We start from the raw sequence: 26181 nt of genomic DNA, 5'->3' as shown, positions 1-26181 counted from the left end.
CAGGAGACAGGACACGGGAAAGGGAGAGGCCGGGAGGACGGGGGCCTTGCCCTCCCTGCCTCCAAAACAGCGCTGAGCCTGGGCCGGTGTGGCTCCGTGGATAGCGTCGGCCTGCGGACCGAAGGGTCCCGGGTTTGATTCTGGTCAAGGGCATGGACCTCAGTTGCAGGCTCCTCCCTGGCCCTGAGGTTGGGGTGCATGCAGGCAGGAGGCAACCAATCAATGTGTTTCTCACATCAATATTTCTCTCTGCCTTTCCCTCTCTCTTCCACTCTCTCTAAAAATCAATAGGAAAATATCCTCAGGTGAGGATTAACAAAACAATAAGAAGAATAAATAAAACAGCTGAGCTGGACGGGACGGCCTCCGGGGGGAGACACAGGAGGCCCCAGGAGGACACGGCTGAGCGGACGGCATGTGCTGACCACTCGCCCGGCTGCAGGGACAGACCAGGAAGTGCCCCGGCCTCCGGCCTCCAGGGCTCGAAGAAGCACTCACCCTTCCCGCCCCTGGGCTTGCTGGCTCCAGAAACCTATCGCCATTGCCCTGCGCCGGCTGGGGTTGGGGTGCGTCCAAAGGCCAGGCGAGCGATAGTCAGGCTGATGGGCCCCGGCTTGGCCTGCAGAGTAGGTGGGCGGGTGGATTCAGGAGTCTCCCAGGAGCCAGAAAGGAGTCCCAGGCCGGGGGTTACCGTGGCAACGTCCCCTGGGGCGATGGATGTGTGAAGGTGCGGTCCTGGTGCGAGGGAGGGGAGAAAGGGGGGAACAGTCACCCCCAGTTCAGCCTCGAGAGTGCTGCCTCCTCGTGCTGACTGGGCTCCTCTCTCCCCCGTTCAAAAGCGCTCAATGGCCCCTGTTGCCCACCAGACACAGCTCGGACCCCCTCTCTGCTCTCAGGCCTCCCTGGTCTGGCCCTACCGGCCTCTCCCGCCCCATGAGTCCCGTGGCCTCCTCACGGAAAGACTGGGGACCCAGAGCATCTCACCTCCAGCCCTGTCTCCCAGACCCTGTCTCCCACACCGTCCCTACCACCGTCCCTGTCACCCACACCGTCCCCCAGACCCCATCACCCACACCGTCCCCCAGACCCCATCACCCACACCGTCCCCCAGACCCCATCACCCACACCGTCCCCCAGACCCGTCTCCCACACCGTCCCTACCATCCCTGTCACCCACACCGTCCCCCAGACCCGTCTCCCACACCGTCCCTACCGTCCCTGTCACCCACACCGTCCCCCAGACCCCGTCACCCACACCGTCCCCCAGACCCGTCTCCCACACCGTCCCTACCGTCCCTGTCACCCACACCGTCCCCCAGACCCCGTCTCCAACACCGTCCCCTAGACCCCGTCTCCCACACCGTCCCCCAGACCCCGTCACCCACACCGTCCCTACCGTCCCTGTCACCCACACCGTCCCCCCGACCCCGTCACCCACACGGCTCCTTCCTGCTCCTTCCCACCTCTGAGGTCTGCATCCCGCCTCCTCTCTTCCAGGCGAACTGTCACCCTCCATCAAACAGTCCTGGGGCCTCATTACACGGAGCATCTCGAAGACAGGGCCCTGTCACCCCACTACCTGGGCCCTGCTCACCCCACTACCTGGCCCTGCTCACCCCACTACCTGGGCCCTGTCACCCCACTACCTGGGCCTGTCACCCCACTACCTGGCCCTGTCACCCCACTGCCTGGGGCCTGCTCACCCCACTACCTGGGCCTGTCACCCCACTACCCGGGCCTGCTCACCCCACTACCTGGGCCCTGTCACCCCACTACCTGGGCTGCTCACCCCACTACCTGGCCCTGCTCACCCCACTACCTGGCCCTGCTCACCCCACTACCTGGCCCTGTCACCCCACTACCTGGGCCGCTCACCCCCCTTCCTGGCCCTCGGGCTGGTCTCAGGATCTGACACGTGGCTGAGGCCCAGCGGCTCTCTGGCGGATGAGCCAGTGGGTGAATCCGTGAGTGAGCGAGTGGAAAGGCTGTGTCTGAGCAAGGCCGAGCTGTGTGCTCCGCTGCACCTGCCAGGCCCCATCGACGGAGTAAATATTTAGTTCCGCTCCTCGGATTGCAGGTGCCCTTTTGGAACATTGGGAAAGTAAATACACGAGGAGGCTCCGTGCGGGACACGCTGTCCCCGAGCGGCCGGCCTCTCGTTGGGCTGCGGCCCTCCCTCGGGGTCGCACGTGTGGGGCCTGCGTGACGCCTTCCGGGAGGCTGCTTCTGGGGGCCCCGCGCCCCGTGCTCACAGGGCGGGGTGTCCGTCGTTCAGAGCTCTCCGCCAGCAGGAGACAGTCTGTCCTCGGAGGCAGGCAGCCGGAGGCAGCGAGCTCTGAGCACCGGGGTGCAGCCTGCGCCCCCCGCCAGCAGAGCGGGGAGGCCGATGGCCCTCGCTGGGGGAGGGGAGCGGGCATCATGGTTTCCCTCGGTTGTTCGCCCTCGTCCGTCCCACAGACAGCTACTCGTGGGACTGCCATTAACCAGGAAGCTGGGGGGCCTCCCGGGGGAGGGGAGCTCCTGACATTGATTGAGCATCAACCCAGGAACCAAGAGGTTATGGTTTGATTCCTGGTCAGGGCACAGGCCTGGGTTGTGGGTTCAATCCCCAGTATGGGGCGTGCAGGAGGCAGCCAATCAATGATTCTCTCGCCTCATTGATCTATCTCTCTCCCCCTCTCCCTTCCCCTCTGAAATCAACATATAAAATAAAATAAATAAAATAAATAAAATAAAATAAAAACAGGGCTCAAGCCAGCAGCAGCGTCTTGGAAGTGTGGGGCCAGGCAGATGGCAGAGCAGTGGAGGCTCAGTCCGCCCTGCTCTTCACGGGCCGGCCCTCCCGCCGGCCGCCCGGACAGGGCCACTCGTCCCTACGCATCGCAGCTCGGAAACGTCCCCTCGCGCTTCCGAGGCTCGTTCGGTGAGGGGTGCAGCGGGGGGGCTGGTCAAGGCTCCTCACCTCAGTCCCAGTGGGACCGAATCCTTCGAGTTTCCGCCAGACCCTGGCCAGTGGCCCGTGGCTGCAGCGCAGGGAACCGAGGTCCGGCCGGCCTGCTGCTGGCTTTGGGGTGCTGAGTGTCAGCTGTTCATCCTGCGTCATCAACACATCCCCAAACAGGTGCTGGCGCGGAGGGGGGCAAAGGGGGCCTCGAGCCCCGGGGGGGGGGGGCGCCGACGGTGCGGCCACTGTGGACAGCAGCATGGCCTGTCCTCACACCCCGGGACGGAACCGCCTTATGACCCAGTGACCCCGCTTCTGGGTCCGTATCTGAAGAAGCCAAAACAACCATTGGAAAGAACATGCGGGCACCCTCTGTCCGTCGCAGTGTCACTTACAACAGCCCAGCTCTGGACGCAGCCCAGGGTCCCACCATGGACACGCGGCTAACAGGCCGGCGGACATTCACACGAGGGGGTGCCCTCGGCCGTAAAGGGAATGAAATCTGACCGTTTGTGATGTCAGCGACGGACTGGAGGGTGTTGTGCTGAGTGAAGTCCTTCGGTAGGGAAAGACAAACATCATATGATTTCATTTACTCGTGGAATCAAGAGCAATGAAAACAGAAAGGGACTCATGGGCACAGAGGACAGGTCAGTGGCTGCCAGCAGAGAGGGGTGAGGGGACGGGGTGGGGAAGGCGGAGGGACTGAGAAGTGCAGAGGGCGGGCAGTCACAGGACGGGCCTGCAGGCGGTCAGTGCCGTCGGAATAGCTCTGTACGGCGCCAGGTGGGGCCTGGGATTATCGGGGAGCGCTGTGTGCAGTGTATGGCTGCCTCCCCGCTGTGCGGTCCCCCTGAAACTAACACAGAGTTTTAAAAAGGAGACTAGACTCAGTAAGGACCTTTGACCCTTCCCCCATTTCCTGCCGGAGATTCAGGCAGAGAAACCCGCTTCCGGAAGGAGCACTGGGGGTGTCTGCCCACGCCCGCCCACCGATGGAGTGTGGGAGCAGGAGGGCTTCAGGCCGGGCCTTAGCCAAACCCCCGCTCCCGCCCCCTTTTATCGCTGTCCCTCGCCAGGGTCTCCGTGCCCGGGCCCAGGCCCGCTCTTCCCCAGCTCCCTGCACTTCCCCACTCCCTCCTGCCTCCCTTCCTCCTTTGTCCTAAATGTATGGCCTCACGTATGGACTTTCCATGTTCGTAGAATGCCCATGCGAGACATTAAAACACGATTTTCTCCTGTTCGTCTGCTTTTGCTAATTTGATTATTAGTCCAGAGGGAAGAGCGGAGACGCTGTGCGGGGTGGGGTAGGAGTGTGTGTCTGTAGCCGCCACCACAGCAAAGCTGCCCCTCCCTGTGCCGTCCAGCCTCCTCTCCCCAGAGCTGCAGCCGCCGCCTTCGAGGCCACCGTCAGGCAAGACCAAGGTGACCGGAAGCCCGTACCCAGGGCCAGGCCTCCGCGGGGCCCACCCCTGCCCTTGGTGGGGAGGCGGCCGGTCCCCTCACAGGTGGAGGTTTCCTTTGCAGGCCGGGGTTCTGGGCTTCTCCCTGGGGGCTGCTTCTTAACACTAACCAGACTGGCCCTGGCCGGTGTGGCTCAGTGGATAGAGCGTCCGCCTGAGGACCGAAGGGTCCGGGTTCGATTCTGGTCAAGGGCGTGTACGTGGGTTCCAGGCTCCTTCCCGGCCCGGGCCCTGGTCGGGCGTGTGCAGGAGGCAACCAATCGATGTCATCACTATTTCTCTCTGTCTTTCCCTCTCTCTTCTACTCTCTCTAAAAATCAATGGAAAAATACCCTCAGGTGAGGATTAAAAAAAACATTAACCCGACTAAAGCATCAGCTTCCCAAAGGAGCATGTTCCGGGTGTCGGAAGACACCACCGGTCCTTTGTAGGGTCTCCCCAGCCCCTCCAGGGGCCCGCGGGGCAGTGGGTAGGTGACCCGGGTCAGAGCCAGGTGGCTTTGCCAGAAACCTGTTGGCTGGAGGCTTAGGGGACAGGGCGGGGCCGGGCTGGTGGGGCGGGGCCGGGGAGGGGCGGGGCCAGAGGGGGCGGGGCCACAGCCCCACTTGGTCAGTGGCAAGTACTGGCTCCACTCCAGCCAGAGCCAGGCTGTCACCTCCACTGCTGCACCCTTGCCCGGCACAGGGTAAGGAACGCGGGGGCCGTGGGCTCGGGGACCGTGAGGAGGGTCAGGGGATGGGCCCGGCGGTCGCGGGGCTGGAGGGCTTCGGCACTTGGGAGGTGCCCGGGTGAGCAGGGAGCCCGCAGTGTCGGGAAGGGCGCAGGCTCTGGGCAGCGGAGGTGACCTTGGGCGTGACACCAAGTGTGGCCGAGCCTCAGTTTGTCTTGGTGAGATGCAACGTACAGCTCCCTCTGGGCGGTGACTGTGAGGATCAATTACGATTGATCACGGGATGCCTCTCACCCAGGCCTGGTTTCACCCCCAGGGCACATCTGGCCACACCTGGGCCTTTAGCTGTCACACTGGAGGGGGGTCTCCACTCACTGACATCCAGTGAGCGGAGAGCAGGGAGCTGCGGACCACCCCACCACGCCCAGAGCAGCCGCCTCCCGCCACACAGAACGGCCCCTCCAAAGGCCAGCGGCCCAGGCCGAGAGCCGGACGCGGGAGCAGGACGATGTCGGTGCACGGGAGGCCCCTCTGGCCTTCAGAAGCAGGAAAGTGACCAGTGTAACCGTTTCCCTGGGATAAGGCTGCGGCGGGAGGTGCCCACCAGCTGCAGCCGCTGGAGCTGCCGGCGCCTTTGGGCCACGTGTTAAATAAACAAAACGGAGACTCACAGTGGGAGGAACTTTTAGTTTTTCTGAGGAAACTAGAGGCAAGAAATGCAGCCATGACAGGGAGACGCTCCCCGGGGCCAACACCATCCTGCAGGGATGCAGCCTGAAGACCTGGGCGAGGGGCGAGGGTGCTGGGGGTCTGGGGTCCTGGGGGTCTGGGGGACTGGGGGTCTGGAAGGTGATGGATGTGGGTTGGGCCCTGGTGGTGGCGATGGTTTCTCGGTGTGAACTCACCAAGTAGTACACTGAAGTGCAGGCCTTTGGTGTGGTCCTGCCTTAAGGAAGTGGTTTTTAAAAAGAGACAAGAAACTGAAGCTGGGCAGTCGTGGGGGAGGGTTCAAGGGCACCTGGCCATGAGCCCAGATACCCCGCTCCGCGCTGCGCCCAGGTGTGGTCCGACACCTGCCTTACAGAGAACGGGGAGGGGTCCATTCATTCATTCACTCACTCACTCGTTCATTCCTCAGACAGCGGTTCTCAGCCTGGGCTGCACATCAGAATCCCCTGGGAATCTTTTTAAAATCCTGATTTCTGGGCCTCATCCTCCGGGAGTTCTGTTTCCTTGTTCTGGGGTGGGGCCACAACATGAGGAACAAAGAAACAGAATTTCTGGAGGGTGAGGCCCAGAAATCAGGATTTTAAAAAGATTCCCAGGTGATTCTAATGTGCAGCCCAGGTTGGGAACGGCTGTCTCAGAGGCTTCTCAGCCCCTCCCCTGACTGGTGGGCCCTGTCCACGGAGAGCACCTGCGCTTATGGGCGAGAGCAGCGGCAACAAGGGAGGCAGCCCGGGTGCAGAGTAACTGCACCTGTGTGACTGGCGCGATGAAGCAGCAATGGGAGGTGGTTATACAGGACGGCAGGGAGGCCTGAGGTCTAGGAGAGGCTGCCGGGCGAGGTAGGCGGAGAGAGGGGCCCGGGGCTGGGATGGGCTCGCTGCGTCTGAGGGATTAAGAGAAGACGTGCGCCCGGGGGACACGCGGAGGACACACCGGCTGAGACTGGCGAGGGCCAGGCTGAGCGAGGCCACAGGTGCCTTGCGGGCCGGCCCACAATCAGAGTTAAATTTTACCCCATGAATGGCAGCACCTCGCAGGCTGGGGGGCAGGGTGACCTTGTTTGTGATTGGACAATCGGACGCTGTGGCGAGCGGCCCCCGAGCAGGAGGGGAGGTGGCCAGGGGACAAACGGAAGGGGCTTTCTCTAAGAGGTGGCAGGAACTGAGCAGCCTTTCCGATGGTCAGGAGATGGGGAGGGGTGGGGGCGTTCCCCAGGCCACTGCTCTCTGGAAGTGCGGCCCCAGGGTCGTCAGGGCCCGAGGGAAGTTGGGGTCCTGGCTTTCCCTCTCCGTGTGGGATCCGGGGCACCTTTCCTTCTGGACTTAGCACAAGGCAGACAGACCCGCCCCGCCACACGCCTGCCTCAGCGGAGCCGCAAACTGAGCTGGTGGGACTCGGTTGCCTAACATTTGGAATAAACGCCAGCAGATTCGGGGCGTTTGGATGGATGTTGGGGTCTGTCCTCCAGCTGCCTCCGGTCACTCTGGCCAGGGAGCCCACGTGAGCCCGATTGCTCTGCTGTCTTCCCTCGGACACGTGGGGGCATTCCTGCAGACACGCGGCCTCGGGCACCCAGGGGCGAGTTGCCAGGCAGGCTCTGCGGGCACTCTGGGTGCTGCTCTCCTGGGTGCCAAGCTCACAGGGCCTGGCGCAGGCTCACCCGGGTCGAAGTGACACACAGCGGTCAAGGCTGTGTGTTTCCATCAGAGGCCCCGAAGTGTGACGGCAAAGCCTGGGCGTTGAAACCGGAAACCCTGCATGAGTGCCTGAGGCTTCCACAGTCGGGGTGGGGAGCGGGGTAGCAGGGGGGCTCTCTGACCCTCTGTTTCCTCTTCGGTGCCGATGGTAAGACACCAGCTCCGTGGAGGACTTAACAGGAGCTAACGCGGGCGAACAGCTTGGAGAGACCGGGGTGCGCACCAGGAGCTATGGGGGTGGGGGTGATGGGGGAGGAACCCATGCCGTTCCTTGCCGGCGTCCAACCCCAGCAGGTCCAGGGTTCCCAAAGGTGTGGACGGAGTCGGCGAAGAAGGAATGACACAGAGGCAGTGTTCAGGTGATCATCATAGCCGGGTTCTCTTGTCAGGATCTCCAGCCAGGATCAGTCACCAGGTTCCAGTCAGGCTCTCCTGCCAATCTCCGCAGTCAGGTTCAGTCCAGGATCCCCTGCCATGCTCTCTCGCCAGGCTCCGCCTCCAGGCTCCGAGGCCAGTCCCTGTCCAGGATCCTCCGGCATGCTCTCGCCAGCTAAGTTCTTCTGTCTCTAGAGAACATTCTGTGTAGGTTCTGTGTTCTGAATTCTGTCTTCCAAGCCCTGTGTCCTTAGTTCTGTGTTCTGAGTTCTGTGTGTTTCTGTCTTGTTACAACTGTATTTATACCAGTTGATTCAATCCTATCAATCTCTATTACAAAGGTTAGGGCGTTTCTTATCTCCATTCCAGGGAGAAAAGATTATGTAGTTTAAGCATGATTGTTCGTAGTTAAAGGGATTAATTACCCGCCTGGCACTTAGTTGAGGGGTTTTATTCCCTCCCTAACTTCAGGGGAAAATCCCTACCTGGGGATTCAACCTTTCTCGGAGAGGTGACCTTGGTTAAAACACAGCGCCAAGAAGGTGAGCAAACATATTAAGAACCGTATGCCAAATATGCCAGGTCCCTTGAAACAGCAAGGATGGACCGGCTCCCGGCAGTTCCTCAGGCCGTGCAGGGAGCCACAGTGGGCGCAGCGCCGACACCCACCAGAGGCGCCTGGGTTTAGTCCAGCGTCCTCACCCACTGGCTGGGACAAGCAAGGCCCTGCAGCTGGGCTCAACCTCCTGCCTGCAAAGTGAGGTCGGCAATGCTTGCTTTGGTGAAGATTAGATGGCGTGACCTTCACAGAGAGTCCTAGTAGGCTCTTAGTGAGCAGTGGCTTTAATGCAGGAGGGGCCCACATGGAGCAAGGTTTCTGGGCCCCAAACCCGCAGCCCAGGAGCCTGAGGAAGGGGGGCCTCTCCCAGGAGAGCCGGCTCCTGGGGAGACCCCATGGGCACGTGGAGAAGTAGCTTTGGCCCATCGGATCTCAGGTGTTTGGGGGGTGGGACTGTAGGGAGAAGGGCTACTGGCTGCCACAGGGACAGATCTGCCATTGTTTGGGGTTGAACTGAGGCCCGGGGAGCGGAAGGGAGCCTGGGCCAAGGTCAGGGGAGGGGAGGGGAGGAGGGGAGGAGGACAGGAGGGCAGGAGGACAGGAGGGGAGGAGGACAGGAGGGGAGGAGGGGAGGCCCGAAGCGGTCACTCCTGCTCCCCCGCCAGCTGCCTCTGGGTTCCGTCCAAGCAGGAACTCCCTCGCGTGGGTGGCAGGGGCGGTGCCCAGCGCCTGCTTCTCAGCAGCGTCCGGCCCACGTGGTTGTCCCCCTTGGCAGGAGGCGCCCACGGGGCCGTGAAACAGACCGGCTTCGGTGGCTCGGAGATGACACAGCGCCTGTCTTTCCAAGGCCACCCGAGGAGCTCTCAGGGACAGGCGGGGGGCAGAGGGGGCGGGGCAGGGGGTGTTATCTGCAGATTAGGGACTGGCTTTGCCCAGATGCCTGGGACAGGGAACCGGAACCCGAGGGCTGTGACGCAGAAACAGAGGAGAGGCGGGGGACGGGGGGGGGGGGGGGGATGTCAAAGGTGAGGCCAGTTAGAGTGCGGCCTTTAACAGTCAGAACCGGTCCGAGCCCAAGCTTCGCCGCTGCTAGCAAGACTCAGCCTCTCTGAGCCTCGATGGCCCATCCGTGGAGGGGCGAGCGGAGGAACTATCCTCCTCTGGTGGGTGAGCCTGAAGGAGGGCAGCGCCCCACAGTGTGTGCGGCCAGGGCCGGGGCCCGCATGTGGTTCTGGGGAGCCCAAGGTTCTGCGGACGGAACACTCAGATGGGCCTCCTTTGTGAGCTCAGGTGCGGTCTGCGGGCCAGTGGCTGTGACCTGTGTGGATTCCCTCCTTTTGGCTCAGAGACAGGACTGCAGCCCGGCGCTGCCTGACTGCTGAGCTCGTTGGTATCTGTGCCCCCTCCGCCCCCACCCTGCTCCCCTCCGCCCCCTCCACTCCCCTTGCACACCCCCACCTCCCCTGCAGGGCCGCTCTGCAGCAATGCCCAGTGCCCTGTCCAGGGCCCTGAGGAGCGTGGTTTTGCGTGGGTCACGTGGCTCTGGCAGCGCTGGCGCTGGGCGGGGGCCGGATGAGGAGGGTCCGTGGCGGGGTTGGGTGCCCAGGTGAGGGGAGTTCACACAAGCACAAGCTTCCAGTGGGCAGACCCGCAGCCGGGTGGCATCCTTTGCTTGGCTGCGTCCGGGCTCACGAGAGAAAGAGAAAGAGAGAGAGAGAGAGCACGCACCCCACAGAACAGCCGAGGAAATGGGGTCTCACAGGTCGCCCTGGCCAGGTGCTGCCACACCCAGAGCTCACACTCCTTGAGCTCCAGGTCTGTGCCTGCATTTGACTCATTTTTTAAAAAAAATATATATTTTTATTGATTTCAGAGAGGAAGGGAGAGGGATAGAGAGATAGAAACATCAGCAATGAGAGAGAATCATGGATTGGCTGCCTCCTTGAACACCCCACAATGGGGATCAGGCCCACAACCTGGGCATGTGCCCTTGACCAGGATTCGAACCATGACCTCCTGGTTCACAGACTGACGCTCAACCACTGAGCCACGCCGGCCGGGCCCATCCTTTCTCTTGGAGGCCGCTCTTGGGCAATGCCGGGGTAGCATCCGCCTCTAGAAGGGTTCAGGAATCTGGAGAAGGGGCTGTGAGTAAATTAAATAAATGAGATGAAATATAAGTTTGGAAGGCATTTTTCGGGGGAGCCAGGGAAAGCTTAGCTTTAATAACTAAGTTCTCTGAATCCCCGGACCCCTTAGCTTTTTATTAACACAATTTGCCCTAGAGCAAAGCGGACACACAGACCCAAGGTAAGGTTTGGTGGGCAGTAGGATTGTCAGGCTGGGGAACTGCCCTCGGCTCTCAGGCAGCAGGCGATCATAGATGCAGATCCTCAGGTTTGGGGAAATGCTTTCAGCTACTCCAGAAGCAGGTAATAGGACTCAGCCCTGCTGAAGCCCCCAGGCCCACCAACCTTTTGATGAACTTGCATTTATTATGCCCTGCTGGAATGAGCCCCCAGCATGTGGGCGGTGAGTTCTCTGGGAGTCAGCCTGCACACGCCCACCGGGCCTCTCCCCTGAGAAGCCCCGCTGGCCACACGGCCTCCTGAGCGCTTCCTCTCGCTCTCCCTTCCAGAACCAGAGGCGCCGCCATGCAGCTCCGCCTGCTCCTCTGCCTGGTGCTCTTCAGCCCGCAGGGCTCCGGTCTCCACCACCAGCACTCCTGGCGGACCAAGAAGAGGGTCAGGGAGCTGCCACCCACTGCCACAGCCACGGCCACGGCCACCACCACGGCCACGGCCACCCCCACCACAGCCACCCCCACCACGGCCACCCCTGCTCACAGGAACTTCACCTTCGACCTCTTCAGGGCTTTGGTGGCCGCCAACCCCAACCAGAACATCTTCTTCTCTCCCCTGAGCATCTCCATGCCGCTGGCCATGATCTCCCTGGGGGCGCGGGGCAGCACGAAGGCGCAGATCCTGGAGGGGCTGGGCCTCAGCGCCCAGGGGGTTCCCGAGGAGGACGAACTCCACCAGGGCTTCCACCGGCTGCTGCGGGAGCTGCGCCGGCCCCGGGAGGACCTGCAGCTGAGCCTGGGCAACACGCTGTTCGTCAGGCCCGCGGTGCCCGTCCGGGACGCCTTCCTGGGCGCCATGAGGACGCTGTACCTGGCAGACGCTGTCCCCACCAACTTCGAGGACCCTGAGGCGGCCCAAAAGCAGATCAACGATTACGTGGCAAAGGAAACGAAAGGCAAGATCGTGGACCTGGTGAAGGACTTGGACAGCTCCGAGGTCATGGTCATGGTGAGCTACATCTTCTTTAAAGGTAAGGCCCTCAGGCTCCAGCCTGAGCTTCCTCTTTCTGTGCAGCTGCTTTTCTTTAAAGAAGGCTCCAGCCCTGGCCGGTTTGGCTCCGCGGATGGAGTGTCGGCCTGCGGACCAAAAGGTCCCGGGCTCGATTCCGGTCAAGGGCACGTACCTCGGTGGCAGGCCCGGGCCCTGGTCGGGGCTCATGCAGGAGGCAACCAATTGATGTGTTTCTCTCACATCGATGCTTCTCTCCGTCCTTCCCTCTCTCTTCCACGCTCCCTAAAAGTCAAGGGGAAAATACCCTCGGGTGAAGGTTAACAGAAAAACAAGCAAACAAAGAGAACGCTCCATCCCGCCCACACAGAGGGCGGCGTAGGTCGGTCCTTCCGGTGCCTGTGGGTGGAACGCAGTGGCTGGCAGCCGTGGGCAAGAGGTGCCTCTGACTGTAGGGGTGCTCATGACCCGGCGCAGTTTTCTCTGCTGGGGAAGAGCTCTCCCTGCCTGGGGGCCCCTGGGGACCCCTGAAGTCACAGCTGCTGAAGCGTGAGTGGGTCGTGGCCACGGTGCCAGAGAAACGGACCCCTGGCTATGCGGGGCAGGACCGCGGGCCTGGGGAGGGCTTAGAGGGCCTTTCCCCCGATCCTCACGGCCCTATAGGGGCTCCTTCCTTTGCCAAGAAATCCCGGGACAAGAGCCTGCTCCTCTGGAGTCTCCCCCTCCCCGAGAGCGAAGCCCCAGCCTCAACCCTGAGAGTTCTCAGGGGTCCCTCCGCATCTCAGCTCCCACTCCCCCCCCCCCCGCCCCTTCTAAACCAGCCATTTCCAGCGGCTGGGCCAAGAGAATGTTTAGCACATGCAGCCCCTGATACCCAGTCAGGGCACAGACCTCTTCTCCCTTGGAGTGTCAAATAAAAAATAACAACAGCCAACACAGCAGCAGCCATCCGCTGCGAGTGCATCAAAATGGCACTTTTGTTTCCTGTGTCAGATCGGCAACATTGCTTTTTCCTTGGTGAGCCTCGCAGAGTGTGAGTCACTGTGTGTGTGCCCGTGAGGTGAAAAGGGTTGAAGATCGGTGCCCTGGGTGGGGCTGGCTGAGGGCGGGAGGGAGAGATGAAGAGGGGAGAGGAAGAGAGGGGAGCAGAGGGGAGAAGGGAAGGGAGAAAAGGAGTTAAATGTAAACCACCTCCCCCTTCCTGTGGCCACGGAGAGTGGGTATCGAGCTTGGAGTCTAAACTTGGCCCCCGCCCGGGGCCATTCCATCCCAACAGGAGGCAGAGGACACCTGTGAACTGAACGAAGGGGTGTTGGGGTGGGGGCCACATTGGATAACTAGGAAGAAGGTGCCCATAACTATTGTCCATCTCACTCTGATCACCACCCCCTCCAGGAAGCAGGCTGAGCAGGAGCTAATGGAGGACTTCCCAGTAGGAAACCTTACAAACCTTCGCCCCAAACTTCGATGCACAGCTAATGTCGGGGAAAGAGAGACATGGAATGTGTAGCTAGAGCGTGGCCTCACCAGCCGGCCTCCCTTCTCCCCGCTCTCCTTGGACATTTGACCTTCAGCTGCATCGGAAAATCAAGCAAACATTAGGAGTTTGAGGGCCCTGAGGACGCGAACACTGACTTCCTTGTGTCGCAGAAGCCCCGTGGAAAGTTCAAGCCCCCAGATAAGAAAGGGGCGCAGGGGCTCAGCAGCCACTGCTACCGACCAGGTGGCTCTAAAGGGCGATCTCTGGTGAATGGGCTCCTTGTCCGCGCTTTTACCGGCAGCTGAGAATTCCCGTCTCTGTCCGTTTGCCTCTAGCCAAGTGGGAGACTCGCTTTGACCCCCAAAGCACCAGCAAGCAGGACTTCCACGTGACCGCGGAGACAGTGGTGCAGGTGCCCATGATGAAGCGCGAGGACGAGTATGACTACCTCCTGGACCGGAGGCTCTACTGCAGGGTGGTGGGGCTCCGCTACCAGGGCAATGCCACGGCCCTCTTCATTCTCCCCAGCGAGGGCAGGATGCAGAAGGCGGAGGCCGGCCTGGACCAGGAGACCCTGACCAAGTGGCTCAAGAAGTTCACAAAGAGGTATCTTCAGGCGGCACTGGGCCAGCCTCGCCCTGCTCCCCACCAGGGAGACCGTGGCCCTGGGGCCACCACCGGGGGGGGGGGCGGGGGGCAAAGGACTCACCCAGCCCAGGAGCTGCCTCCGAGCCCAGAGGCATCAGGGCAGTCCCAGCCCCGGGGCCTAGCCGGGAGGCAGGGTTGGGGCTGGACGCCTGCTTTCCTGGCGGTGCCGTCGGAGTGGGCAGTGAGCTCCGGGCTGTCCAGTCTGAGTCCAGAGTGGCACAGACTCTCCCTAGGCCAGGGGCTGAGGGTCACGTGGAGCTGCGGGGAGACGGTGGGGATGGGAGCTGAGACCCGGTGCTCTGGAAGAATCTAGAAAGGTCCTCTTCTCTTTCCAGGAAGCTCCAGCTTTACCTTCCCAAGTTCTCCATCGAGGGCTCCTACCAGCTGGAGAAGATCCTCCCCACGCTGGGCATCCGGGACCTCTTCACCTCCCACGCCGACCTAGGAGGGTTCACCAACCACTCCAACATCCAGGTGTCTGAGGTGAGCAGGGGGTCCTAGCATCTGCTTCCAGAGACATTCTATTCTTTCTGTTCTGTTCTATTCTATTCTATTCTATTCTATTCTATTCTATTCTATTCTATTCTATTCTATTCTACTGGTATTCTATTCCTATTCTGTTCTATTCTATTCTGTTCTGTTCTATTCTATTCTATTCTACTGGTATTCTATTCCTATTCTGTTCTATTCTATTCTGTTCTGTTCTATTCTATTCTATTCTACTGGTATTCTATTCCTATTCTGTTCTATTCTATTCTATTCTATTCTACTGGTATTCTATTCCTATTCTGTTCTATTCTATTCTGTTCTGTTCTATTCTATTCTATTCTACTGGTATTCTATTCCTATTCTGTTCTATTCTATTCTATTCTATTCTATTCTATTCTATTCTATTCTATTCTATTCTATCTCATCCCATCCATCCCATCCTATTCCATTCCACTCCACATTCCGTATTCTTTCTCTCTCCTCTTTTTCTTCAAGAAGCCAAGTTTCAGTGTCTCATACCCTCTGTGCAATGAGAAGCCACACCCAGCACTGCCTCTGGGGAAGGAGCCCTGGATTAAACCATCAAAACTCAAAACCAGGTGGCAACTCCTCCCCTCATTAGCTGTGTGGCCTCCAACGATGACCTGACCTCGCCGAGCCCCCGCTCCCTCTGTGAAGTCGGAGCGTCCACCCTCGCTGCGAGACACCGCAAGAATTCGCTGAAACACACGAGTGCACCTGGGCCTGGCGCACAGCGGCTGCGCCATCGCGTTGCTTCCCACCTGCTCCGAGGCTTGGTTGTGCGGAGCCTTGGACAGGGACGCCACGGGCGGCGGCTCTGCCCTCGGGCCGGCCTCTCCCAGCCCCGGTGAGCTGGTGTGTGTGTCTCCCTGCAGATGGTGCACAAAGCTGTGGTGGAGGTGGACGAGTCGGGGACCCAAGCGGCCGCAGCCACGGGCATGGTGTTGGGGTTCCGGTCGGCCCGAATGGGCTCTCAGCTGGTGGTGTTCAACAGGCCGTTCCTAATGGCGATCGTGAACCCTGACGGCGTCCTCTTCCTGGGCAAGGTGGCCCGGCCCGCGGGGGGGCACTTCTCCTGAGCCGCGGTCTCCCCAGTGGAGATGCGGGCGCTCTGCAGCCATCCGTCTGCGGAGACCTAGTGAGACGCGCAGGCTTAGTGACGAGTGAGACTTTAGCGAGTAACAGTAGCAGCACCGACCACCAGGATGGCTTCCTCCCACACCAGGCGAGGCCAGGCACCTGGGAGAGGCCGGAGGACACATGGTCACGCCCTCACCGCTCACCAGTGGCAATTTGCACTGAGGCCCCGAGAGCTGGATCGTCTTGTCCAAGCCCAGGACCCGACCCCTGATTCCCAGCCCAGCGCCACCGGCTCCCCAGGAAGGTGGTTCCAGCAGACATCCCGCCAGGAAGCATGTGTCCAAGCCCCGCCCCCTCCCCCATCAGCAGCACCAGCCGTCAATCCTGATGGTTGAGCGGGGCACCGGAGTGGAGTCTGTCGTGGGGAGCTGTCCCGGCTCACCACCGGCTGTGTGACGTTGGCTCATGCCCTCCCCCTCTGGACTCTGGTTTCTCCACGGATGCACTGAGGGCTCAGGCCAAGGATAGAAGGTTCCTGAAATCGGGTAAAAAGACTGGAGTGTCACGTGCCAGTCACAGCTGATATCACCACTCATCCTCTGAGAAAAGCGAGGGAACCGCAGGGTGGAAATGGCCCTCCCGGGGTCTTACCATCCTTTGGGGGAAGTTACAGTCCCATGGGCGTGGCTGGTGGTGGGAGCATGGAGGCCGGGTGCCAACAGTGGCTGTCGTTTGGAGACACTGCTGACTGGGTGTGGACTGTAGTGCCAGGCAGAGCAATAAAGCATTTTGCAGACACTGGTGTCTTGTCCTGCGGAACCAGCTCGTCCGGCGAGGTGCTAGCTCTTCACCGGACGGTTGTGCCTCCCTTCACAACATCCCTTACGAAGGGTGAAGGGGTGAAGGGCGTATTATCCCCATTTTACAGACGGGGATGGCGAGGCTTGCCGAGAGCGGGGGCTTACCCAGCACACAGCTCCTAGGCGGTGGCGGCGGGGTCTGCCCCTGAGTCCTGGCCCCGGCCTCACCTTCAGCGCTGCGCTCTGTGCAGAGCAGACGTGAGCAGGAAGCAGAAGCCCGAGTCAGGCACACCTGGGCCATGAGTTCTCCCATGACCCAGGCAGCCGCACTCTCCTTTACAAAACCCACCCATTTCCCTGTCCATCGCCTTAAAGGGCCCGTGGATGAATAAACAAACGCTCATTTGCTCAGTCTCACACCGTCCCTTGCACTCGCTGCCCCCAGCTCTGCCCCCGCCCCCAGGGTCTGCGCACCCTGCCCTGCAGGCATGCCCCGGGCTGACCCTGGTCTGGACTGCATCACAGAAGGGTGCCCCTTAGAACTAACGAGGTGGGAACCCCATGCTTTGACCATTCCCCACAGTCCTAAGCACCTACTCTTGCCAGCCAGAGGGGACACTTTGCATCTGTGATCGACCTCCTTAATCCCCGACCAACCCAGACGGCTTGTACCCATTTCACAGAGGGGAACCTAATGCTTGCCCAGAGCCCGCAGCTGATGACAGTGCGAGGCCCTGGCTCTGGGCCCCAGATGGCACGTGTTGGCTGGTGGCAGGGCAGATGGCTGCACCCCAACCAGACAGCTTGCCTGTATCTGTGATTCGAGCTCAGGACTGGGCCTCCTCGCGGGGCCAGAGCCGCCCCTGTGTGCGTTTCCCTTGCGAAATGCCTCATCTGCTTCGGCAAACATTTCTCCATTGTTGACCCAGCCAGTCCAAGGCCAGGAGGCTCTGCCCTGTGGCACGTGGAAGGCCAAGGCCCAGCATGTCTAACGTTTCCTGGGCAAATGGTGGCAAAGCAGCCGCTGTGCGCGCGATTGGGGTGGGTGGGCTCAGGGTGCCAAGGCCGGAGCCCAGGCTGCATGGCACGCCCTCCAGCGTCCCCTGGGGGTCCTGGCGGGCTGTGTAACTCCATTGGCCTGTGATTCTGGGGTGAATAAAAGCATATAGCAGCCCAGAGAGAAAGACAGAAAGAGAGGCAGAGACGGAAAGAACTTCTGGGGCTCGGGAAGACGTTGGCGGGAGAGGTGGCACGAGCTGCCCTGAAGAATCAGTGGGACCTCGACGGACAGCAGTTTGGGAGCAGGAAGGGGCTTCGAGGCCCAGGGAACGGTGGCTGGAGGAGAGCATGACGCTGAGTGGCTGCGGTGTGAACCGGACACCACACCTCCCTCTGGACCATGTGGGGGAAGGAGGGGCCCTGCCTGCAGCCCAGCGACAGGGACCTGAGTGCACCGGTGGCGTGTCTGTGCCTGACTTCAGAGTAGTGTGGCCATCATGCCACACCCCGCCCACCCCCGGACCCCTAATTGGCCCTCACGGTCCCTCCTGCACATCAGTAGACGTCTCCTCTCAGTCCTCTAAGGGGCGCTCCCGCCACGACTCCTAAGGGGTGGGTGCCCCTTTGCTTCAATGCCCCGCTGGCCGTGCCCCTGATGGACCTCATGGTCCCACCTGGGGCAAAGGTGCTGGGTCTGCAGGTGACTGTCCCCCTCGGGGCCCTCTGTCTTAGCCGCTGATAGTGGTTTCCGAGGGCTGTCATGACAAAGTGGCCCAGACCGGGTGGCTTAGCAGCAGACATGGGTCAATGGCAGCTCCTCAGTTCATCTTTCTGAGGAAACTCCATACTGTCCTCCACAGCGGCTGCCCCAGCCTGCATCCCCACCAGCAGTGCACGAGGGTTCCCTTTTCCCCGCATCCTCGCCGGCACTTGTCGTCTGTTGATTTGTTGTTGGTGGCCATTCTGACAGGTGTGAGGTGGTACCTCATTGTCATTTTAATATGCATTTCTGGGATGATCAGTGACTTTGAGCTTTTGTTCATCTCTTGGCCATCTGTATGTCTGCTTTGGAGAAGTGTCTAGGCCCTTTGCCCATTTTTTAATTCGATTGTTTGTCTTCCTTTTATTAAGTTCTATGAGTTCCTTATATATTTTGGATATTAACCCTTTATCAGATGTATCGTTGCCAAATATGTTCTCCCATGCAGTGGGCTCCCTTTTTGTTTTGTTGATGGTTTTTCTTTGCTGTGCAGAAGTTTTTTATTTTGATGTAGTCCCATTTATTTATTTTCTCCTTAATTTCCTTTGTCCTAGGAGCTGTATCCATAAATATATTGCTACAAGAGATATCTGAGATTTTGCTGTCTATGGTTTCTTGTAGAATTTTTATGGTTTCATGACTTACATTTAAGTCTTTTATCCACTTTTAGCTTATTTTTGTGTATAAACTCATTTTTTGCATATATCTGTCCAATTTTCCCAACACCATTTATTGAAGAGACTGTCTTTACTCCATTGTATATTTTTACCTCCTTTGTCAGATATTAATTGAGCATAATGGCTTGGGTTGATTTCTGGGGTCCCTATCTATTCCATTGACCTAGATGCCTGTTCTTGTGCCAGTACCAGGCTGTTTTGATTACAGTGGCTTTGTAGTATAACTTGATATCTGGTATTGTGATTCCTCCAAATTTGTTCTTCTTTCTCAAGATTGCTGAGGCTACTCAAGGTCTTTTTTGGTTCCATATATATTTTTGGAGTATTCTAGATCTGTGAAATATGCTGTTGGTATCTTAATGGGGATTGCATTGAATCTGTAGATTGCTTTGGGTAGTATGGACATTTTAATGATATTGATTCTACAAATCCATGAACATGGTATATTGTTCCACTTGTTTATATCTTCCTCTATCTCTTTTTTCAACGTCCTGTAGTTTTCCAAGTCTTTTACCTCCTTGGTTGAGTTTATTCCCTAAGTATCTTAATTTTTTTGGTGCAGTGGTAAATGGGATTGTTTGTTTCATTTCTCTTCCTGAGGGTTCATTACTGGTGTATAAAAATGCCATTGATTTATGGGTGTTAATTTCATATCCTGCTACATTGTCAAATTCATTTATTCAATCTAGTAGTTTTTTGGTGGAGTCTTTAGGGTTTTTTATGTACAATATCATGTCATCTGTGAATAATGAGAGTTTTATTTCCCCCTTTCCAATTTGGATGCCTTTTATTTATTCTTCTTGTCTAATCACTGTGACTAGGACTTCCAGTACTATCTTGAATAAGAGTGGTGAAAGTGGGCATCCCTGTCTTGTTCCTGTTCTTAGAGGAAAAGTTTTTAGTTTTTGCCCATTGAGTATGCTGTTGGCTGTAGGTTTGTCATATATGACCTTTATCATGTTGAGATATGCTCCCTCTATTCCCACTTTGCTGAGAGTTTTTATCAAAACTGGGTGTTGGATTTTGTTGAATGCTTTTTCTGTGTCTATTAATATGATCATGTGATTTTTGTCTTTTAATTTGTTTATGTGATGTATCACATTTATTGATTTGCGAATATTGTACCATCCTTGCATCCCTTGAATAAATCCCACTTGGTCATGGTGTATGATCTTTTTAATATATTGCTGGATGAGATTTGCTAATATTTTGTTGAGGATTTTAGCATCTATGTTCATCAGGGATATTGGCCTATAATTCTCTTTCTTTGTAGTGTCTTTATCTGGTTTTGAAATTAGGATAATGCTGGCCTCATAAAAAGAGCTTGAAGTATTCCTTCCTCTTGGATTCTTTGGAATAGTCTGAGGAGTATAGGTGTTAGTTCTTCTTCGAATGTTTGGTAAAACTCCCTTGTGAAGCCGTCCAGACTCCGGCTTTTGTTTCCTAGGAGTGTTTTTTATTGCTGCTTCTATGTCATCAGTAGTTATTGGCCTATTCAGGTTTTCTGATTCTTCCTGATTCCATTTTGAGAGATTGTATTTTTCTAGGAATTTGTCCATTTTATCCACATTGTCCAGTTTGTTGGCACATAGTTGTTCATAGATTTACTATATATCTTCTCATTGTTATTCTGAACTCTATGTCAGATAAATTTCTCATCTCCATTTCATTTTTCTCTTCTTCTGGAGAGTTCTCTTATTCTTTCATTTGGGGGTTGTTGTTTTTTTGTCTCCCCATTTTGGTGTCCTGTTTGTGTTTGTGTTTATGTATTAGGCAGATCTGTTAAAACTCCCAATCTCTAGTGCAGGACAATATCTAACGCTGTTTCTGATTGGCCCTGAGTACACTGTTTGGGGCTATCAGTAGTCCACAGCTTGTGGCTCCCTCTGCTGGGGCTGGGTGCCCTTGGAAGGGACCAAGATGTGCACCAGGGTCTAACCCCAGCCCCAGAAGGAGATCAGGCAAGGACATGTAGCGTCCCGACCTTCAGCTGCTGTCTGTGGGAGCCAGGCCACCCCTTTTGTATCTCTGCACTTCCTACCAGTCTCCATGCAGTCTCCACTTTCTGTCTTGGTTATAAGGGTTCTCTCCAGCTAGTTTTCAGTTGATTTTTCATGGCGTTTTTCTGTATCTTAGTTGTATTTCCAGTTTGGTCCTAGGAGAGTGTCAGTATAGCTTCCACTTACTCCGCTGCCATTTTTAATCAGTGGCTAGATTTTTTTAAAACGTTTTCAAATCAGCTGACATTCTAATGGGTACTCCCCTGTAGGTAATTTTCTGTCTCTCTCTTGCTTCCTTTAAGGTTCTTATTTTGTCCTCAATGTTTGTCATTTTGATTATGATGTGTCTTGGAGTTGGTCTCTTTAGGCTCATCATAATTGGAATTCTCTGTGCTTCCTGAACTTGTGTTACTTTTTCCTTCACCAGGTCAGGGAAATTTTCTGTCATTATTTCTTTAAGCAGGTTCTCTATTCCCTGCTCACTTTCTTCTTCCTCTAGTACTCCTATAATGTGGATGTTGTTATATTTCATGGTGTCCCAAAGTTCCCTAAACTATCCTCCTGATATTTAATTCTTTTTTTTCTTTTTGCTGCTCTATTTGGGTGTTTTTTTTTTCTACCTTGTCTTCCAAGTCACTGATTCTGTCTTTTGCCTCATCTGATCTATTTTTTATTTCTTCTGGTGTATTCTTGATGTCATATATGTTATTCTTTATTTACAACTGATTCTTATTTATGATTTCTATTTCTTGTTTCATATTATTGTAGTTCCCATGGAGTTTCTTGAAATTGTCACTAAGTTCCTTGAGCGTCCTTAAAACCATTACTTTGATAAATTGCTTCCCTCCATTTTGTTTGGCTCTCTATCTGGAGTTTTCTCCTTTTCTTTCATTTGGGGTTTGTTTCTTTGTCACCCCATTTTTGCTGTTCCTTTGGATTGGTTTCTATGTATTAGACCAGTGGTCGGCAAACTGTGGCTTGCGAGCCACATGCGGCTCTTTGGCCCCTTGAGTGTGGCCACGAAGTTTCAATCGCACTGTATGTGTGCGCCCGCACGTGGTATTTTGTGGAAGAGCCACACTCAAGGGGTCGCAGTTTGCCGACCACTGTATTAGACAAAATGCTATGCCTCCCAGTCTTTGTGGGATGGCTGTATGTAGTAAGTTTCTTTTGGGAGCCAGTGGTACAGTCTCTTAGATCTTCTGAGCTGGGTGCTCTAGGAATGTCCCTGTGTGAGTTATTTGAACTTTCCTATTGTAATTGAGCCTTAAATGTTATTGTCCCATTGGGGGTGGAATCTCCTCTCAGGCTGGCTGACTGTGAGGCTCAACACCCGACCATATCATTCAGGCTGTTGTGCAAGTGCTGACAGAACAACAACAAACAAACAAAACATACACAAGATTCCAAGAACAACAAGATAAGCAACCACAAATGAAGAGAGAATTAGGAAGGAGAAAAGAGAACAATAATATAAGAAAAGGGGGAAAATGAGAAGAAAAAAAGGGGAGAAAAATATGAAAGGGCAGAGATGAAAGAAAGAAAATAAGAATAAAGATTAGGGAAAGGAGATCTGTATAAAAGAAAAGGGAAAGAAAACAATTATGAAAAGGAAAACAGACAAAAAATGACAACAGGAAAAACAGAGAAGGCAGGAGAAAGAAGAAAAAAACGAGTAAGAAATGGGAAAGAAAAGTTAGATATGTGAAAGGAAAAAAAGAGATGAAATCATAACAAATCCATAAAGAATGAAGATAAAGAAGAAAAGAAAAAAGTGAGGTGGTGTTTGTCTAGCAGATGCAGTGCCTCCCAGGACCCTTTGGACCCTGCTCTCTGATGACTGCGGCTGGCTGTTCTCTCCGCCAGTTCTGGGCTTCCCGGGAGGTACCTGGGTGCTAACCTCTGTCAGAGACGGTCCTCCTTGGGCTCCGTCCCCTGTCTGAAGGTTCAAGCGATCCACAGTCTGTGTCTTTCTCCACAGGCCTTGGCTGTGTGTGGGAGGGGCCACGCTGCCCTCTAAGGCCAGTTTCTCAGCACCATGGGGCCCAGGGATGGGTCAGCCACCTTCCCAGGTTGCCATGGCGCTGCATCCACCTGCCTTTGCCTGCCAGCCAACTGCCCGCCTGAAGCACTCAGAAGTCTCTTTCTGAAAGGGCTTTCGATAGAATCTGGAGTCCAGACTCTGAGTCTCCCGGGAGGGGCGGTGGGTGTGTTTCCCCATCCCAGCGCTACTCCTCTGAGAACAACCCAGAGCATTCCCCTGCCCTCGGCCGGACGGAGATCCTGGGGTGCAGTCCAGTGGGATTGGCTGGAAACCCGGAGTCCTGTCAGCTCTCCAGTGAGGGGGAGCACCAGTCAGGTTCCCAGGAGGGTGGGGTGGACAGCCCCACCTCAAGCCAGCCCCGGCAGCCCCCCGAGACTGTTGGGACCTGTAGGCTTGGCCCCTGCTGCTGCCTCCCCTGCAGAGGCCGGGGTGCAGGGGCGGCAGGCAGGGCTGCTGAGGGTGGGCGGCTGCACCCCTGGGGCGGGTCTTCCCCTTTTCCTGAGCTGTGGCTTCTGGGAGGGGCCAGTGCCTCTCAGGGAAGCCGCCGCTTCGGTTTGGGAAGGTACCACCCGGTGCGAAGTCTCCTGGCCAATGTCTCTCCAACACTTCCCACCCCGCCCGGCCTCGGCACCTGCAGTCTGCACCGCCCTCCCTCCTCCTGGGTCAGTAGCTGCAAATGAAAATTCTGTCCTCTGGGTTTAAAAACCCCAGGAACAGGCTTTTATCTCTGATGGCTCTGGTCTCCAGCGGCCAGAAGACCTGTGGGTGTGTACGGCTGGATGCGCCTGCTCTCGGCTCCGGGGCTCTGAGCTGTGGAGCCCAGCCTGGGTTGTGGCCACCATCTTCTCAGGAAAAACCCTCCCGTGGCTGAGAGACGCCCCTGCTCTCTGCTGCTGCCCACCCGTAGCCACCGCGCCCTTCCTCCCCGTCTCCAGGTGGCTGTCCTTCCTAACACGCCTCCTCCTCAGCTGGACCTCAGTTGGTAATTCTAGATGAATGTTCCCCAATTTAGCTTTTCTTTCTCCTCCCTCCCTCCCTCCCTCCCTCCCTCCCTCCCTCCCTCCCTCCCTCCTTCCTTCCTTCTTCTTTCTTTTCTTTCTAAAAAATCTTTATCGTTGAAAGTATTACATAGGTCCTCCTTGTCCCCCGTTAACCTCTTGCAGCCCATTCCCGCCCCCGCCCCACCCCCGGGCTCTCACTGCCCCATTGCCTGTGTGTCTGTGTCCACGGGTTATGCGTCTATGCGTACAAGTTCATTGCCAATTTAGTTTTATTTCCAGTCGGACCCTGGGGGGAGGTGCCAGCAGGGTCTGCCTGTTTGGCCGCCATCTTCTCCCTCACTCTGGCATTGTTTCACATAGTCGTCACAGCCACCCCGCCGGGGAAACGTAGTCGTCACAGCCACCCGTCGGGGAAATGTCCCCGGGCTTTTATAGAGCAGGAACTAAGGGTGAGGGACTTCCAGCCACGTGCTTGAGGTCACTGCTGCGAGGGTGCGCTCAGCACCCAGTGTTCCCAGACTGCTCTGTGTCCGAGGCTGTCATGGACGGAGGGTTGTGGTGATGAGGGACCAAGGGGAAGGCTCTTCCTAGGAGCCCAAGAAAGGCCTGTCCTTAGCTCAGAGAGAGAGCTGAGGAGACCTCCCGGTCAGCATGAGGGGCAGCCAGCGCGTAGGGTGAAGCTGTAGTGGGGAGAAGCCCCCGATGACAGATGGTGCGGAGACCAGAGGCCAGGACACCCGTGCTCTCCGTAGGCTCGGGGCCCTCAATGAACACCCCGCCTCTGGGAACGGGGAGAGGAGCCACAGAATGCAAACCGAGCCAGAAGGAAATAGTGTGTTGCATTGAAAAAAATATATATATTTTATTGATGTCAGAGAGAAGGGAGAGGGAGAGAGAGAGAGAGAAACAACAATGATGAGAGGGAATCATGGATCGGCTGCCTCCTGCATGCCCCACACTGGGGATCGAGCCTGCAACCTGGGCATATGCCCTGACCGGGAATTAAACTGTGACCTCCTGGTTCAAAGGTCAGCGCTCAACTACTGAGCCACCCAGCCAGGCGAGTGTTGCATTTTTAAAAAGTATGTCTGAGTTTCTGTATGGAGATTCATATCTTGCACATACAGACACAAAACAATGACAGGAACTTCCACACATGTTAGCAGGGACTTTCCCTGGGTGAGAAGACTGGGATATTTTCCAATGTCCTTCTCTATATTTTCCTGGGTTTGTACATGCTTCTCAATGAGCATTTCATCAACATGAACCAACTAAGGAGGGCTGTTCTTTTTCTCCCCATCACCACTTATCTCCCTACCCCTCTTCTGCCTCCACTCCCGCCCCCATTACCACTCTGTTATCAGTGTCAGTGAGTTGTTTTCTTTTTTTTCTTTTTTCTCAATCCCTCCATCCCACACCCCCCAATCACCCAGTCCTCCTCCAACAGCTGTCTGCCTGCTCTCTGAGTCTGTCTCTATTTTGTGAGTTCATTTTGTTCATCAGATTCCAGATGAGTGAGGTCATCTAGTACTTGTCTTTCTCTGACTGACCTTGGGCAATCTGTTTGGAGATATCGGTGATCCATGGTTTTTGGCTGCCTCTGCTGGGCCTGGGTGTGTGTGGAAAGGACCAAGCTGCCCCTGGTGCTTTTACCAGCACCAGTCCCTTGGGGGCAGGTCAGCAAAATTCCCCATCCCCAGAGATCAGCTCTGCCTGCAGGCTGTCTGTTCGGCTCAGTCACTGAAAGAGCTGCTGGCTGTACTCCTCAGCAGGGCGTGAGTGCTGCAGGGTGGGGCCAGAGGGATTCCAGAGGGTGTGGCGACTCCTCCCCTCCCCCCTCGGCTGATGTGGTACAAAGGGGAGTGCACCGCCCAAGAAAGATGACTTCTGAGAAATGGGGAAATGACTCAGCAAAGGGATCCTGGTGGCTGACCCTTCAGCTCTCTCCCCAGAGCCACCAACCCCAGAATCTCCGCATGCGGTTCTAGTTCGCTCTGCCCTCCCTCCAATGGAGCCCAGGGTGAGTGGCTGTGAATGAAATTTTGTGTTGGGCCTTTACGAGGATGCCTGTGCCCCTAGCCATCTCTCCTGGCCGTCAGAAACCCCGTTGCTTTACACAGGCAGACGCTAAGTGCGCACCTATTCCCGGCTCCCACACTTCTCAGGGGAAACCCCTCATAGCTGAGGTATCCCTCCGGAACCTCAGCAGCTGCCTCTGGGAGCAGGGCCAGCCCTCTCGCCCCTCCACACGTCCTACTAGTCTCCAAGTGGCTTCTTCTGTAAGTCCTCGGTTATAAGGCTTCTCTTCACGAGTCTCCATTTGGCTATTCAGGATGATTCTTCTATAATATAATTGTGATTCCAGTTTGGTCCCGGGAGGAGTTAGTGTAGCTCCCACCCGATCCATGCCATCTTGGACCTCCACACGGTACTT

At 56.6% G+C, this 26181-nt stretch overlaps 1 protein-coding gene across 1 annotated transcript; it reads left to right on the top strand.

Moving 5' to 3' along the window:
- Positions 1-4997: 4997 nt before the first annotated feature.
- On the top strand, positions 4998-15723 carry SERPINA5 (serpin family A member 5). The gene is made up of 5 exons (XM_059685884.1): positions 4998-5092; positions 11076-11770; positions 13564-13834; positions 14212-14359; positions 15262-15723. The coding sequence occupies exons 2-5, from the start codon at positions 11092-11094 to the stop codon at positions 15463-15465; spliced, it is 1302 nt and encodes a 433-aa protein (XP_059541867.1). The 5' UTR covers positions 4998-5092; positions 11076-11091; the 3' UTR covers positions 15466-15723.
- Positions 15724-26181: the final 10458 nt, after the last annotated feature.

This window comes from Myotis daubentonii, chromosome 1, assembly GCF_963259705.1.
Source record: "Myotis daubentonii chromosome 1, mMyoDau2.1, whole genome shotgun sequence".
In the NCBI taxonomy this organism is placed as follows: domain Eukaryota; kingdom Metazoa; phylum Chordata; class Mammalia; order Chiroptera; family Vespertilionidae; genus Myotis; species Myotis daubentonii.
Note: the sequence above shows the minus strand (reverse complement) of the source record. Positions and strands in the feature narration are given on the sequence as shown.

What these genes read in the sequence shown, in the direction of transcription:
- SERPINA5 (XM_059685884.1), top strand. Translation starts at nt 11,092, where the DNA reads ATGCAGCTCCGCCTGCTCCTCTGCCTGGTGCTCTTCAGCCCGCAGGGC. An exon ending in CTCAAGAAGTTCACAAAGAG is followed by an intron (nt 13,835 to 14,211) that starts GTATCTTCAGGC and finishes TTCTCTTTCCAG; the next exon opens with GAAGCTCCAGCTTTACCTTC. An exon ending in CCAACATCCAGGTGTCTGAG is followed by an intron (nt 14,360 to 15,261) that starts GTGAGCAGGGGG and finishes GTCTCCCTGCAG; the next exon opens with ATGGTGCACAAAGCTGTGGT.